This window comes from Pinus tabuliformis, chromosome X (assembly GCF_031772625.1).
Source record: "Pinus tabuliformis cultivar Carrire ecotype Pingquan chromosome X, CPIR1, whole genome shotgun sequence".
NCBI classification, from domain to species: domain Eukaryota; kingdom Viridiplantae; phylum Streptophyta; class Pinopsida; order Pinales; family Pinaceae; genus Pinus; species Pinus tabuliformis.
In genome coordinates, this window is record NC_142308.1 from 678,789,272 (window position 1) to 678,807,181 (window position 17,910).

The following is a 17,910-nucleotide window of genomic DNA, read 5'->3' on the forward strand; positions in this document are numbered from 1 at the left end:
CTTGAAAATATTACAATTAAACCACAAGTTTATTTCAAATATTTTTTGATACAATTATAGCTCAAAGAGAACAAAAACTTCTTTGCAATCAATGCCAATAGATTCTCAAAAAATACTTAGTTTATGAAACAAAAGATAAGCATTTTATCACAATTCTATGACATAGTACTTAATTTTTAGAAATTAGTTTTTAGGACAGCAGTAAGAAAAACTTTATGACAACAATAATATGACAATGAAAACAGTAAGTTATTAATGATATCTTTATGCCAAAAATTTACTAAAAAGTTTCCAAACTTGTCCATATGAATTATCAAAAAAAATTTATGCCTGTTATGATGTGATTTCCAGAATTATATCAGATCTGATATATTTATTACAACGAACAATTAAAACATGAAATAAGTTTAATGATGAATGCCCTACTCAAGAAATTAATTCATTAATGTATTAGACAACTTAGGAACTGATTTTAGGCTAACCCACATGAAATTTTTCCACTGTTATATTTCAGACTTCAAAAACAGAATTATTCAGAGATAATAGTCACCCAAAATGTAGATCTAGGCCAATTTTTTGATACACATCAAACATAAATGAGTTATTAATGTATTTAGCAATTTTTTTAGTTAATTTCAAACCACTTGTATGTATTTTTCACCACTATTAGAAAGGTATATGATTGCTGTACCAAACAGTGAGGAAAAAAATTGGTTTAGAGATCAAACCCTTAGGCCCTAGGCCTTGAATATCACTTGCCCAAGTTGCCAAAAAAATTTCAATACCTGAAACATATTTTTTTTGCAAAAACCCACCAATGATTAGCTTCAGAAAATCAAATATTCAAATCAGCAATGGAGCAAGGGGAATCTAGGGACAATGAGGGCTAGCACTAGGCCCAATAGAACTAGTGTTGGGCTATGAGAAGGCAGATCTGGGCTTAGGAGCCCCAAAACTTGAAACCTTTGTTCTGGAAAAATTATTTTGCTTCAGATCTTCAGATTTATTGCAAAATCTTTGATGCCTGGCCCTGCAAACAAATTTGGGACAAGATATTGTCCTCCAGGGCCTAGATATGTTTCAAAACCCCCAGATCTGCTTGAAAAAATCTCAGATCTGAAGATTTACTTGGCTGATCTCTCAAATCTATTCTTGCAAACAATCTTTGAGTCAGATCTTGCCCTCCAAGGTTTAGATTTAGCTCAGATCTGAAAATTTTCTTGGCTGATTTCTCAGATCTATTCCTGCACAAGTGAAAAGAGAAAAACCCAATACCCAATATGTACAAAAATAGAGAAAATTCAAAAAACTGAAGTGTTAAAGTTCAAAATTATGTTACAAAATTTCAGATCTACACAAGTAAATAACAAATCTATACAAATAATTTACAGATCTATACAAATAATTTATAGATCTATCAGATCTAAGGAGTATGAGTCCAACTCCGCTTCCAGATATGATAATCTAAAGTTCTCAATAGCCAGATCTATCAAAATTTCCACAAAATATTTAAAAGATTTTGAAGTTTAGAGAGGTACTAGCCCAAAAAGACCTTGCAGAAAAAAAAAAAAAATATCGTTAGATAAATCCTGAGGCTTATATGAAGTAGGCTCTTCAGAAAATATGTGTTGAAAGTTGGCTGGTCCAATCGAGGACTATCCCCAAATGCTTAATGAGAACCTGAGAGATCTTCTGCAAACACTAGATCAACCATCAAATCAAGTAGAAAAATAGAACAACAATAAAATTATGAAGAAATAGAGATACTTGCTACTTCAATCAAACTTAAAAGTGTTACCCTAGATCCAACAAACTGAATAAGATACCTATATTCAGACTATTCTAAGAGAGCTATTGATTGATAGTTTTCACATAATATTAAGCAAAAATTAAAGCAATGTTACCATAAATTCATGAAGAGGAACACTACAACACGTTGAAACCCCAAAGACTTTTGCATTTATTCCATAAAAGTTTACAAGAGCTTCAAGAGCTAGTACACAATCAAAAGATTGGATGATTTGACTGACAAATGACTTCCTATTTAAAGATAAATCCTCCAACGGCTAGTTCGAGTGATCATTGTCAAAGCAATCTCGACCATTGATGAGGATCAAAATTTCTTTTAATCTCATCCGTGGAAATTTTAAATTCTTGAGGAAATTCGAATTTTTCAATTAAATGCATTTTAATTAATTCAAAAATTAAAATTTTGAATTAATTTTCTCAAAATTTTGAGTTTGACTTAACTCTAGGGACCGAAGGCTTAAAATTTAGCAAAATAATTAATTTACCTTAGTCCCAAGACCTTCAAAAATTTGAATTTTTAAGGATTGACGAATTTTGCCTTTGGAGAATTTAAATTTATCTAGGACGTAGAAATAAGTAAATTTCTGGCTTATGATTTTAATTAAATTTTGGCAGAAAATTTAATTAATTAACCTATGAGGGGATAAATTTATTTTCCAACTTTCAAGACACTTTACATCATTATTTTCATATTTTTTATATCTCAAGGGGGAAAACCCATTTGTATAAGACCCTCACAGACTACCCATTTCTGCGACATAAATATAATCCAACAGACCAAACAATTTGTAATAAAATAACCTAACCAAATAGTCAGGATATTCTCAAATCACTTTTACATAGACTCGATCTAGAACGTTAGGACTCGCCTAAGATCCCAGTGAAAAAATCCATTCCGGCTTTGGGGTAAGGCTGAAGGAAAACCCTGCCGACCATTCGAGAATGGATCGATGAGACAAAAAACCTCTCGGAATGTAGATCATCACTAGAAAATTAGGCTTATCTAGGCAATTACATACACGACACGGAATCACTGAGATTATTTACATTATACACATGCAAAATGGGTTTACATTATAACACGATAATCAGGGTGATGATGATAGCTAAATGACAGACACGTCGATTAGGCGCTATCCTTTTTGCGAAAAAAGGGGGTGTATTGCTATGGGTCGTTGACACGTAGTGGTCAACAGAGTCTATGATGAATATGAGTAGGATTTCTCGGTTCCCAGTCAAGACGGCCGCAAGATCACTTTGCTAGCCTTTCTAGGTCAAGAAGAAGCAACCTTGCAGCTTTTATAATTCGATGTGCAAAAGGAATGGCTTATCTAGGTCAACTTCATTAATAGAATTACCCCTAGGAGATTTCTCTCATATTACATTGCCCATAGATTGAGAGATGCTATAATAGAGACAAATTCCACTATTTTAAGCAGTAAATGCATGCAACAATTAGCCCTAGAACAACAAAATCCCCAATCCAACGTATATGACAAAAGTAAACAAGAACAACATTAAAAAACATGTACTTACATGTAACAGAGTATATCCAACCATTCAAAATTGACAAGAGGGAAGCTCGAAGAGAACATAGACCCAAATCCAGACATCAAAGTTCATCCAAAAAACTCCAATTCATCCTCTAGAAAAAGTGCGAAAATCTCAAGAGAGATAAGAGATCCAAACCAAAGTGATGATGAGAAAATGAACTCATCTCACTTGTATTTATACACAACTTAGGAGTTCGAATTAGCCTCCTTGGCCTACATAAGCCCAAAAATAAAATAATGTTATAATAATTCAACTTTTGGTGACAAGCCCACCAAACTAACTCATAAATGAAAAAGTAAGCCTCTCAAGAGGTCAAATAATAATCTATGCATGTTGTAGGGCCCTCTAAGAGACCTAATGAGGTCCATGGGTGCCACAATGAAGAATATGACTCTCAAAAGCAGTGGACAAGGGGTTGGCCCCTTGTAATAACCTGTGGTGCTCCAAATGACATGTGGGGGCACACAAGTGTCCTCATGGGTCTCCAAACAAATCAAAGATGCCTGTAGATCGCCTACAAGTGCTACGATGATGTTGTAGGTGGTGCCAATCATCGTGCAAGTCCTGGATCATCTGCCAAGTGTATGGTGTAAGAATCATAGTAGAGGAAAAGACACCATAACCAAAGGTCCTGAAAGGTCAACCCTTCTAATTTGAACCCGGTAAGGCGTTCCAGGAATGTGTAAGCAGAGATCTGGGGCCAACTGGGCATGATGGATCAGAGGCATACTCCTCTGTTGAAGTTTCGAAGTTTATTTAGTTTAGAAACCTTTCATGCACTTCTTCTGATTTATTCCTACCTACTTGTTATTTTTTTTTTAACAAGTTATTTACAAAGTAAATACTGAAAATAAACACCAGTGCATGCTCAACATATTACAGATCAACAACTAAAAGAAACAAGAACAAACACACCACATGACACCATTATTTTTGGATCAATCTCCTCGAAAAAACCCAATGCGGGAAAATCGGTGCAACTATCAGAGGGTTTTCTTATTAAGCAATATCAGAGTACAATCTGGGTGCTGAAACTGGCCTACCCAACAGAGTATTTCCTTAGCAGCTATACCTCATAGTTTGAGAGAAATGTCCTGGCTGAAACCCTGGAAAATCCTTCCGGCAGCTCCGCAACACAAAACTGCTTTGCAACCCCAGCGTCTACCCAATCTGGATTGCGTCAGCCCCTCTCTGTCTCACGCTGGCCCTGCGTTAGCCTTTCTTGGCCTACATCAGCCTAGGAGGCCTTGCGTTAGCTTTCTGGGCCTCTGTCTCAGACACGTTGGCATCTCTAGTGCCCTGCACAACACTTGGTTGCTTCTGCGTGGCCCTGCGTGAGCCCTCGCTGGCTCTGCGTGACTCTCCTTGGCTGTTGCGTTGCTCTCCTGACACAATCTCTGCCTTCTCTGTTTCTCTGTACTAAATGCCCCTCAGTTGCTCTCCTGACCAGTTGATAATATCGCCGAAATATTGGCGATATTCGTAAATATCGTGATATTTTCTGCGAGCGCGGAGAAAGTATTGCGATATTTTCGGCTCCCAAAAATATTGCGATATTTCTGAAATATCGTTGATATTTCGGCAAAATATCGCACGATGATCGACGATATTCGTAAATATCGTTATATTTTCGGCGAGTCGAAATATCGCCGAGAAAGTATTGCGATATTTTCGGCTCCCGAAAATATTGCGATATTTCCGAAATATCGCTGATATTTCGGCAAAATATCACACGACGATCCAATTTATCGCCGGGAGACGGTAAAAAAAATCCGTGCGGGTTATAAAATTCCGATTTTGGTTTTTTATGAATCATTTTCATTTCTGATTGCTGGAGAAGGAAGGGGAGAGCTATGTGCTTGCTGCCAAGGAGGGTTTGAGTGTTCCATAGCTATTATCGCCACCAACAACGAAGATTTCATTGATCTAAGCTTCAAGAACAGTGAGATAATTTCATTTCTTCCATTAACAGGTATGTTCAAATAAACCTTGATTTAATGAATTTTTTGTTAGTTTTAGGATTGTTCTTGCTTGCCTAATCATTTTGCTTGATTTTTTTTTCCATTTGAAAAGATTTTCATGCCCATGAGCAAATGCAAGGGTTTTAAGTTTTTAACTTTTCAAGTTTTCTCCATATTTGGGGAGAAAACTCCATTTTTTTTGAGTTCATAGCTGCAGAGGCTATTTACTAATTTTATTATATATTAGGGGTTCATCTCTATAAAATTTCTTCACCTTAGAAATTAGTTTCTTATTGTGCAATGTGAACAGTGAGGTAGGTTTACCGTTTGCCTATTTCTATGTATGAATTGATGAAATGATGTGCTCAATATTGGATGTTGTGTAATGCCTTCAAAGTGAAACGTATTCCTCTTATTGACAATGTTGTTTATTCATGTAGCCATGATTACCTACTTGGTGTTTCCCTTAAAAATTTCTCTGATATTCAAGAGCAAACTGCATTTTTTTTTAAACTTTAAAATACACACTCTTCTTGTCATTTATGGTTTTTCATTGAATTTTCAATTTTCAATTCACATTGCAAAATTGCAAATAATGTAGCAAAAAAACTGTTTTGTAAAATGATGTGGTTATTACTTATTAAGTTACTAATTCCATTTTTTTTTGTGCCCTAGCTTTGAGTTAGCCCACTACAAAATACAAATATGCCAAAAGCCTTGGACCCATTTTGGGAGTATGGGAACCCTAATGGTGGGACAAATCGTGCATATCTTACATGCAAATTGTGTGGGACTAGGATGACAGGTGGGGTTACACGACTGAAATACCATCTTCCTAGACTCAGTGGACATGATGTTGGGATTTGTACAGTTTCTAGTCTGGAGCTTATACAAAAAGCTCTTGAGGCAATTGATGAAAAAGATAGAAGGAAGAGGCAGAAAGAAACAAAGTTGAACGTGCAGGTAGATCTTTCGGGATATCTTCCCCTGATTTTGATGTTGAGGGTAGTGGGAGGGGCTCCACAACTGGCACTGGCACATCATCACCTGCTACTGCTAGTGTGAGGTCATCATTTTTTGTTCCACGAACAGGACCTGGAGCACAACCTGGCATAAAATCGCTTGTTAAAAAAAAGGAGAAGCAAGAAGCAGATAGAGTCATGGGGAGGTGTATTTTCTGGAGCGACTTACCTCTCAGCATCACCAAAACCAATCCATTTTGGCAGCCAATGTGTGATGCTATTGCTGTTGTGGGCCCGGGGTACAAAAGTGCCACATATGAGGAGTTGTGGGGGCCAATTCTTCAAGCAGAAAAGCAGGACATCAACTCTAAATTAGCGGAGTTGAAAAAGACATGGGAAGTTACTGGATGCACAGTGATGTCTGATGGTTGGACAGATAGGAAGGGTAAGACCCTTCTAAATTTCTTGGTACATTGTCCTAAAGGTACCATGTTTATTAAATCGTTGGATGCATTAGAACATGTCAAAGATGCAGCAACGATATGTGAGTTGTTAGATGGGTTCATTCGGGAGATTGGTGTGCAAAATGTGATGCAAGTCATAACAAACAATGCAGCTAATTATGTGTCTGTCAGCGAGATGCTTATGGAGAGGCATCCCACATTGTTCTAGACTCCATGTGCAACACATTGTCTCGATTTGTTGCTTGAGGATATGGGGAAACTCTCCTTCATCAAGGAGGCGGTTGATATGGCTAGGAGCGTCCCCAAGGTTATTTATAACCATGCTTTTGTTCTTAGCCTCATGAGGAGGTTCACTAGAAACAAGGAGTTGCGGCGTCTTGCGATCACACGTTTTGGCACAAACTTTATTACTCTTCAATCTTTTCTTCGATGACAGTTCGAGTTGAAGCAAATGTTTGTGTCTGATGATTGGCGTAATTGTAGATACAACAGGAGACAGGACGGGAAAGCCATTGCAAAAATGGTGTACTCTGAGATGTTTTAGCATGGAGTAGAAGAAGCATGTGCAGTTAGTGAACCTAGAGTAAAGGTTCTCAGATTGTTGGATGGGGAGAAGCCTGCAATGGCTTATTTGTATGAGGGCATGGATAGGGCCAAGGAGGCCATTCGTTCTTATTATGTAGACAAGGGTTCTGTTGGCCTTAATAGGCAAATGATGTTATGGGATGTGATTGATAGTCAGTGGACAGGGATGACCCATTCATGCAGCAACACTCTTCCTCAACCTCGCATTTTCATACAAATGCGGCTTTGATTTTGATGGTGAGGTGATGGAAGGGCTCCATAACTGTATTCAGAGGATGGTAGCTGATCTTGAGTTTCGTAGCAAAATCAATCGCGAGATACAGTCTTATCGGGATTGTGTTGGCCTATTTGGCTTTGATGATGCTATTAGGGAAAGGACCCTCTTCATGCCACGTAGGTGACAAGTCATCACTCATTAGAAATTAGAATTTTCAGTTTAAAATTTCCTTACTTGTAATTCTATTTTTAAAAATTCAATTATGTAACTTTTATTTAAAAGTTTAATTATGTTTTAAGTTTTTGAATTTTTTATTTCATTATTTTGTTGTAGATATTTGGTGGCGAAGCTATGGTGCAAGGGAACCAAATTTGCAGAAATTGGCCATACGAATCTTGATTCAAACATGCAGCTCTTGAGGGTGTGAGCGCAATTGGAGTGTATTTGAGAAAATACATGCAAAAAAGCGCAACAGGTATAACTTTGAGCTCCAGCCTTCAGTTGAGCAATTACACTTATTGTAATTTTTAATTTTTAATTTATGACCTTCAACTTTCAAGTGTCAAGACTTAAGAGTCAAGAGTCAAGACTCATTAGTTTTTTGACACTCTTACAAGTTGGAGTTCGCACGCCTGAATGATTTAGTATCTGTGCATTACAACATCCGACTTCGAGTGAGGCAAATAGAATCACCAATGGATCCAGATGCCATTTCCTTAGACAATATTGATGTATTGTCTCAGTGGAGGGTGGAGTCTGAAGAGCCCATCTTGGAGGAGTCACCTTCATGGTTAGAGCCAGTGGCAGATGATCCATTAGAACAGGGGCAACAAGAGGAGGACTCGGAGGAGCAAAAACACTCGGAGGAGGAGCAGGAGGAGGAGGAGGACATTGCGGGAGCATCAACATCAACACCATCTGCTATATATATTGGAGAGCATAGCCCCATACTTAGCACTCATTATTTGACATTAGGTGCAGAGGCAGGGTCAGGGCCTTCTATTATTAGGGGCAGGCTTGGCAAACAGTCCATCATGTTTTCCCGTAAAAGGGGGAGAGGGCAGTGATTTCAGATAGATAGCTGCTAGTTTTATTTGTTATGCTACATATAACTCATGATGATGAGATACTTTTATATATGTGATATTATTTTGTATTGGTTCTCCACATTTGAGTCCTTGAATGGACAATTATCATGGATCAGCAGGATTTGGTATCGCTTTTGATGTATCATTTCTATTTGACATCATATTTATTAGTGCTTTCTTCATATTTATGTGCCAATGTGTTTATTTCATGTTGTTATTGCTTTATATGTTTAAAAATATGAAAAAAAATGAATATATTATGCATTTTTTATGCTTGCCGATATTTTCGCCGATATTGCCGATAAGATATTTTCTGGACCCTCGCTGATATTTTCCCGATATCGATATTTTCAACACTGCTCCCGATCACTGATTCTATCTCTCTTTGCAAACCCCGCTCTAGAGAATAGAATGACTGATCACTCTAGTGTGTTCTCCAAGTGACCCTTAAGCCTCCTCTTATACTTTTCCTGTTGACATTTCAACAGCCGAGATTAAGTCCCTAATCAATGGCTAAGATTAGGTCCGGCTTGATCCATGTCTTTTGGACCATTCTAACACAGATTCATATTAATACACATTAATATTTTATTTTCCCTAAGTTTAGACTTAGGGACTCCATTAAAAATATTAATTATTTTAATATCTCCTGATCTGTTTAGAATCTGCCCAAACCCTTTCTGGGTATTGGAGATCTCATGTGCCTCAACCTCTCCACCAAATTTCGTGGCTAGAGAACATCCGATGCTACCCCAAATCAACACTCGCTATTAGCGAGGACTGTGCTCTAGCAATACTCTTCACTGAGTATTACTATGATCATCCGGCATCGGTACCTGTGCTAATGCTAGGCCTTCCTGCCCAACATCCTCTGCACTGCTGCATCCTGTACTGCTGCCCATGGTTTTGCAACTGCCACTGCTGCATCTGTACAACAGCTCCCTCTGCATCTGTGTTGTTGCTGGTCCTTTCTCCCAGCACTGCACCTCCTCTCATCATGCTGCATCGTGCTGCCCACTGCTGCACTGCAACTCAGTTACTGGGAAGTAAGTAATTGATCTCCCAATCTGACCTCCTTGTTGGGCTAGAGACGCCCATTGATGCTGAAGCTCCCTCTGCCGCTGACAAGTGCTCCCTCTCTGACCTCTGCGTTGCTGCAATAACTCTCTGCTTCTCACACCGTTGCACACCTCTCTGTGCCATCTTGCACTAGTGCAACACACTCCTGTGCCTTTCACACTGCTACAGCCTGCTAGCCTTGCACTGTCTCGAGATTCTTGCACTGTAGCTCTCTCTGCCGCTCCAGCTGCATCCGTCTCTACGCACTCAGCCAGTCCTGCTACTCCTCGTCGGGGCTCTCGTAGCAAGGTCTAATCCAAGAGGCTGGGTACGTCAAGGATCCTACCCCTCATTGCCTGTAGTCCGCTTGACAACAACTTGATGTCTCCCCACTTCCGCTCAAGTGGCGTGTGTGCACTCATGGCACAGTCATCATCTATCAAACCTTCCTTCTCTGCTCGTGCTAGCGCTACCTTAGTCTCGGAAGACTTTCCCTTACTCTTCTTCCTTGGGCACTGGGTCGCATAATGACCCATTTCCCCATAGTGGAAGCACTTGATCTTGGAGAGATCTTTCTTCTTCCGCTTCTCCTGCTTTCCCTCTGATGCTAGGGCCACATCCTCCTCCTCCTGCTTGACCTTGATCCCTTTGCTACTGCTACCTGTCCTCGACTGCCATCTGATTTCTTCCTGGCAAAGAGCTGCCCACATCTTGTCCCAAGGTGGGAGAGTCCCTCTGCCCAGGATACTCTGGACAAACACTTCCCAATCTTCTGAGACAACATTTCCGGTTGTCCTCACCACAAGCTCCTGACCCAGTGTTGCTCCTATAACAGTCAACTCGTCTCGGATCTCATTCAGTCCTCCGAGGAGGGTGTCAATCGATTGATCCTTCTTCATCTGATACGACCTCATTTGGTTCTCGAGTTGCATTTTTCTCTGCACAGAAGTATGCTGGTACAGGTTCTTGAGAGCCTCCCACATCTCAACTGTCCTTTCCTTCTCAGCTATATGCTAAGTCACCAGGTTCGAATTCGAGTTCGAGTTCGAGGACCTTGAAATTCGAATAAAGTTCGGCAACTCAAATTTTGTCGATAAAATTCGACATATAGAAATTCGAAAAAAAAAATGTATATTAAAGATAGAGGGCCGATTTATACACTTATAAAGACTATCTTATTGTTAGAAATTATATTAATAATGGAGTCAAAGCATAATTCGATGAAAAGCTTGAAATGTATAGGAAAAATCAGCAAGTTATGTAGCACATGAAAATTTCTAATGAGTCAACCATATTGACAAAGAAATAATGAAAATTTCTAAAAGATACCATTTGATCACCAACCAAAATATGATGTACCATGTAACCATCAAAGCGAATAGAATAGTACTGAGTAAACAGTCATCAAATAAGAGTGAACAGCTTCCACATTAGATAAAAAGAGAGTTTAAACTTTAAACTTTAAAGTAGCAGCTAGCTTGGCAGTTTTAGGCTCTAGCAAATTGTTCATGCAAAAACTAAACTAGAACTCTAAAACAGGAACACAAGTTTTATTCTTGACGTTCCTGTTGCCCACTTGTTATATCAAAAAGTTCTATGTCATCAAGAGCAGTATGAGATATGGATCCGCTAGATGCTTCAGCACCAGATTCATCAGCGAATTCCCTGTCACTATCAATGTACAAATCAACATCACCCATTGTTGCATTTGGAACAGGATCGATCCACGGAGTAGAAGAATTGGATGACTCTTTAGCCACATTCTTCAATGCCAACTGCAAATTACTACGAACATAAACAAGATCTTCTAATTTTTGAGATGACAGTCTATTTCTTTTTTTGGAATGAATGTGGTCAAAGGAACTCCAATTCCTTTCACATGCTGATGCACTTGCTCCTTGGCTTAAGATACGCATTGCAAAATTTTGCAATTCTGGTGCCCCTGAACCATACCATTCCCACCATAGTGTTGGATCACTTTTGCTCCTATCATACTTTGCTGATACTGTTCCAAATAATCCTTCTTCTAACCTGTATGCATTCAAGTTGAGAGTCTCAATCAGTTCATATACAACAAGATTCATATAATTGCAAGACATTAACAACAAGATTCATATAATTGCATGCAAAGGAATATAATTCAATAGACATTTACCTGTATGCTCTCAACTGACTTCTGATCAAACCTGCAATCTCTAGATCTGGATTTAGCTTCTCAATAGATTGGATAAGTCCATTCATGATTTCTTCGTCCCTATGTCTTGGCAACCCAAACAATCTAGGGTCCAAATAGCATGCTGCTGCGTGTAATGGACTATGCATCATCTTCCATCTATGATCAATTAAATCCCATATCTCCTTGTAATCAGCTTCCACATTATCAAAAGCAGTTGCAATGGCCTCTTTGCAACGATCAAGGCTTTCATAAACAAAACCCATACAAGGTTTGTCACCATCAACCATGCGGAGCACATTAACAATTGGGCCACAAATTTTTAAAACCTTGTTTGCATTTTCCCAAAAGCCATTACTGAGCACTATTTGTTCAACATTTTTCCCCTTAGTTTCTTTTGAGAGAGTAGATCTCTCCCACTCAGTGCTGCAAAAAACAGCTCTTAGGCTCGCTTTTTCCTCAACAACTCTTTTCAGAGTAATATAAAAAGTGGCAAACCTTGTATCACAAGGCCTCAACAACTCTTTTGATGCATTCTTCCTGTATATGCTCAAAGTGAGACGATGGTTGATGATGAAGTTTGAAATTGATTTGGCTCTTCGGATTGTTTCATTGACCCAAGGAAATTTGGCTAAGTCATGCAACATTAAATCCAAGCAATGAGCTGCACAAGGGGTCCAATAAATCTGCCCATATTTTTCCATAATCAGCTTCCCTGCACCAACACAATTTGATGCATTATCTGTAACAACATGGACAACATTTTCCACCCCAACTTCTTGAATCGCTTCATCCAAAATTCCAAAAATGAATTCTGATGTCTTCACTTGATCCATTGCATTCACTGCCTTCAAGAAAACTACCCCTTGAGGACAATAAACAAGCACATTGATCAATGGGCGATGACACAAATCTGACCAACCATCACTCAAAATTGTGCATCCTGTAAGCTTCCAAGACTCTTTAATATCGGCCAACTTTTCTGTCACTCTGTCTTTCGCTCTCTTTAGCAAAGTTGTCCTTAAAGCTTCAGATCCAGGAGGAACATAGCCCTTCCCAAAATCAATGGCCTTTTTAATTACATTTTTAAAAAATGGACTCCTCGCCACATTAAAGGGAATTGCACATGCATAAAAATACTCAGCAACAACGTCATCAACTTCCTGTTTCTCAACAGGTTTCCAGAATTGATTTAATGTTTTCGGCACACCTGTTTTTGCTTGAGGAGCTGTAGAACTAGATCCACCAATGTTTGAAACTGAATTAATGGTGGAGGAAGACATGGCAATCTCCCTCTCAATTCGCTGCCTCTTATTCACCTTTTTCTGCCTTTGCATCTGTGAACTGGAATGGTCTTTATCCACTTTGGCTTTTTGTTCATCAGTGATCTTAGTGCAGGCTTCAACACCACCTCCACTTCCATTGGTAATACCGAGAAGGTGATCCACTGCTCTAGTCAAAGTGCCCTTGAAATTATGTCCACACAGCTGACATGAAAGATTAGAACCATCTTTTTGGATAAAAGTCCAAGCTACAGCAGTTGACTTTGGGGGTGCCATTGGAATTTAGAAGTCTGAAATGTCTGACACTTCAATGTCTGAAATGCCTGCAATTCGTGTTGAAATTACATTTTCGTTAGTCATCTTCAACACAGTCAAATCAGGCTTCAGCCTTCAACACAGTGAGAAGTTAGAACATAATTACAGTGGCTGATATCATTATAATTTATTACAGAACAGTGGCTTGACATAAAATTACAGAGGTTTGATCTTGTTATGACTGTTGAAATAACAATGAAAGACACTACCTTTCTGTTCAGCTTGTTTCTGGCTTACCTTTCTGTATAGAATACATTGCAATTCCATTATGATTGGTCTAATACCAACGAAAGAGACTATCTTTCTGTTCAACTTGTTTCAAATGGTTTTACATGGTATATTATCTTTCAATGTTTGATCAAACAAAGAATCATGGTATGTGAAAATTTCGAGTTTAGTATCTTTTACATGGTATTCTAGACCAGAATATTTTTCTGTTGAAGTTTTGGTGGAGAGATCTACCAGTTTCTTAACATCTGTGGTATTAAAATCAATATAATTTACAAGATCTACAAGTTTTATTCTAGAGACATTGCTGGCAGTATTTTTGCAATTCAGGTGTGTTGAGAATTTTGTTTGATGAGCTTTTGATACTTCAGAAATCTGTACAGTCCCAGTCTCAGGCTTCAGCATATGTGTAAATTGTAATGAAGATCTCTCAGTAATAGAGTAATAGAGTCTTAGGGTATATAAACTTCTCTAAAACTAAGTAGTCATTCCTAAATGGAAAGGGGTTCTTTATCCAATAAATAAAAAAGGATGTGTACAGTGTACACCATACACTAATTTCCAATTTTCCCCTATAGATCAAATCTGGGAATAATCGTTCCCCGTGGATAAAATCTGAGTGTAATCTGGAATGCCCAGTGATAATGTCTATTGAGTGAATAGAATGAGCCTGATTTAATACTGTTCTAGTGGGTGTATCTATTTTATTAAGGTAAAAGCATGAGCTTGAATAATAATGTTCTAATGGGTATATCTATTTCTTCAAAGCTCCCGAATGATGCTGTTCCAGTGGGTAATGGGTATACCGTATATCTATTTCATCAAAGCTATTTAGGATGCTGTTCCAGTGGGTATATGTATTTCATCAAAGCTATTTAGGATGCTGTTCCAGTGGGTATATGTGTGATGATTGATCTGTCCAACGTTAAGGATGTAGGCTACAAGTTACTAAACTTACTGACGAACTGCTGCATAGTCATTCAAGGAAAGTTCCAAAAGATCATTCATTAAAAGAATGATATGCTCTGGTGGACAGATGCTGCTATCAATGCGAAACCGATGGTAACTTGACTGTGATGCTATCATGTAACACTAAGGATGCTGGTAACTTGACTAGTCTGTGATGCTATCATGTAACACTAAGGATTCACGAAGTTACGATTTACGATTGACGTTCCATTAATAACTATAGTCTATGACGGAATTTGGAAACCGAAAAACTTACAAGTTACAGCGTCTGCGGGCCTGCGGCGGCAATGAAACCCTAGCCCGAGCCCGTCAAGGTGTCGTGTTACAGTGTAGTCTCTGTCTCTGTCTCTGTCGTGCGGCGGCAATGAAAACAACAATGAAACCTAAGCTAAAGCCTAAAACAGCAAGTTAGCAACACGCATACCCGAAAAAACGAATTTGAACGCATATAAACGAATTTAATCGATTTTAATGTCGAATTTATTCGACAAAAATTCGAATACGCTATTAAATTCGAATACGCCATTAAATACGCCGAACTGAAACGAATAAATTCGAATGACCATTAAATACGCCGAATTTCGAATTTTTTCGATTAAATACGCCGAATCCGGTGACTAAGGCTATATGTGGTACCACATGATCCTTGATCCCGTGAAGGATAATGCACTTGGCCCTCGCCATCGCCTGTTCGTACTTTTCGTTATCATTGGGGTCAACTGGGATAGCTATAACCTTCAAGGCGAAGTTCTTGACACAATTCCTGTCAAGCACTGATAAGAATTTGGCCTTCCAGATTGCGAAGTTCGATGCTCCGTCCAGTCTATCCTAGTCTCTTACCCCATGTAGTGCCATGACGCTCTTCTACTTCCCTCCTGGAAGTTCTCCTTTCTACTCCTTTGAGTATCTACTTCCCGTCTGGAAGTTCTCCTATGGACTCCCTCTGAGTCTTGAATTCCCTCCTGGAAATCCTTCTGTTGCTTGTCGAGATGCCCCCTACTCTGATCGTCTTGTGCAACTGCACTACTTATCCAGGTTCCTCGGCTTGAAACCCTCAATAACTCCTCTAGCCTTGCTCTGTCAGGCACTGTTCTGACTACAGTACCTCACCAGCTCCACTCTGCAATATTTCTGCAGCCTTCTAGACTCCAACAACTGCCTCTCTGTGAACTGTGTTAGCCCCTCTCTGCCTCACGCTGGCTCTGCGTCACCCCAGATGGGTTTGCGTTAGCCCTGGGATGCCCTGCGTCAGCCCTCTGGCTCTCTGCGTCAACAACGCTGGCCTCTCTGAGGCTCTGCGCAGCTCTCGACTTCTTCTGCGTGGCTCTCGCTGGCTCTGCGTCACACTTCTTGGCTTTTGCGCTGCTAGAAATAGCTTCTGTCACCTCGGGACAACTGTTTTTTGCTGCTATTGCTCCGCTCGGCTGATGTCTTTTAGTCCTCCTGTGATCTGCAATCACGCTCTGATACCATGTTGAAGTTTCTAAGTTTACTTAGTTTAGAAACCCTTCATGCACTTCTTTTGATTTATTCCTACCTACTTGTTATTTTTCTTTAACAAGTTATTTACAAAGTAAATACTGAAAATAAACACCAGTGCATGCTCAACATATTATAGATCAACAATTAAAAGAAACAAGAACAAACACACCACATGACACCATTATTTTTGGACCAATGTCCTCGGAAAAACACAATGCGGGAAAACGGTGCAGCTATCTAAGGGTTTTCTTATTAAGCAATATCAGAATACAATCTGGGTGTCGAAATTGGCCTACCCAACGGAGAATTTCCTTAGCAGTTATACCTCACAGTTTGAGAGAAATCTCCTGGCTGAAACCCCGGAAAATCCTTTCGGCAGCTCCTCAGCACAAAACTGCTTTGCAACCCCAGCATCTGCCCAATCTGGAGTCTGGACTGCATCAGCCCCTTTCTGTCTCACACTGGCCTTGCGTCAGCCCCAGGAGGCCTTGCATCAGCTTTCTGGGCCTCTGCTTCAGACACACTGGCCTCTTTGGTGCTCTGCGCAGCACTTGGCTGCCTTTGCATGGCCCTGCGTCACTCTCCTTGGTTGCTGCGCTGCTCTCCGGCAAAATCTCTGCCTTCTTGGTTTCTCTGTACTCAATGCCGCTCAGCTGCTCTCCCGATCATTGATTCTATCTCTCTTAGAAAACCCCGCTCTAGAAAATAGAATCACTAATCACTCTGGTGTGTTCTCCAAGTGACCCTCAAGCCTCTTCTTATACTTTTCCTGTTGACATATCAATAGCCGAGATTAAGTCCCTAATCAACGGCTAAGATTAGATCTGGCTTGATCCATGTCTTTTGGACCATTCTAACACAGATTCATATTAATACACATTAATATTTCATTTTCCCTAAGTTTAGACTTAGGGACTCCATTAAAATTATTAATTATTTTAATATCTCCTGATCTGTTTAGAATCTGCCCAAACCCTTGCTGGGTAGTGGAGATCTCATGTGCCTCAACCTCTCCACCAAATTTCGTGGCTAGAGCACATCTGATGCTACCCCAAATCAACGTCCTCGTCCAATAAGTGAACCACGAGCAATCTCTGAATGGCTATGGGGATCCATGGAGTGCAATCTGCTGCTATGGAGGCCCACGACTCTCAACGCTCACCCTACATGTGCCAATGTAGCCCTCTGGAGGATCAGGACCCCATATAGGGAGACCAAACCCAAGATGGAAACCATCTGTAATCTTGCATAAGATCCAATGCGTCCCTTAGCCTTCTAGCACACGAGTCGTTAGAGAAATCGAGTAAATGAGCTTATCTAATCATGGATCACAGGTGGGGATTTCATAATGGCCCGCCCTTCCATAATGGGCTTTAGGATGTGCCAATGTCTCCTAAATTCCAAATGGGGTTAACCAATAATCCCATTAGGTGGTTTCTACTTCTAAAGGGGATAATATAGTCAAGGTACATCCTTCAAAAGGTGGTGGCATGTGACAAATAAGTGAATGAAGTAGGGAATGAGAAGGGGCAGCTCTAGGTCACATGCTGGGGTACAAGGGTAGCTAATAAGAGGGGAAGTCCACACTTGGGTTTATAATGTGTAGAAAGGAGCAATCATGTTACATAAGGTGCCCCCACCTTGATTTTTCCACCCTTCTTTTATGCCTTTTTCCTTTTTATGATTTTATTTGATTAAGGGGCTCAAGTCGTTAGAAACTTAGAGCATGATGTATAAGATATAGCAGTGAATTCCCCCTTT

At 39.6% G+C, this 17,910-nt stretch overlaps 2 protein-coding genes across 3 annotated transcripts in view; one reads left to right on the forward strand and one right to left on the reverse strand.

Annotated features, from left to right (window-relative positions):
- The window catches only part of LOC149141797 (putative sucrose-phosphate synthase 1), a 335,464-nt gene that overhangs the window by 216,035 nt on the left and 101,519 nt on the right, over positions 1 to 17,910 (forward strand). The window lies entirely within an intron of this gene.
- LOC149141800 (uncharacterized) lies at positions 11,109 to 13,431 on the reverse strand. The gene is made up of 2 exons (XM_089448497.1): positions 11,855 to 13,431; positions 11,109 to 11,730 (listed from the first exon to the last, which is right to left on the reverse strand). Exons 1-2 carry the CDS (start codon positions 13,429 to 13,431, stop codon positions 11,250 to 11,252), a joined length of 2,058 nt encoding a protein of 685 aa, XP_089304623.1. The 3' UTR covers positions 11,109 to 11,249.

What these genes read in the sequence shown, in the direction of transcription:
- LOC149141800 (XM_089448497.1), bottom strand. Translation starts at nt 13,431, where the DNA reads ATGGCACCCCCAAAGTCAACTGCTGTAGCTTGGACTTTTATCCAAAAA. An exon ending in AGTCAGTTGAGAGCATACAG is followed by an intron (nt 11,731 to 11,854) that starts GTAAATGTCTAT and finishes GAATGCATACAG; the next exon opens with GTTAGAAGAAGGATTATTTG.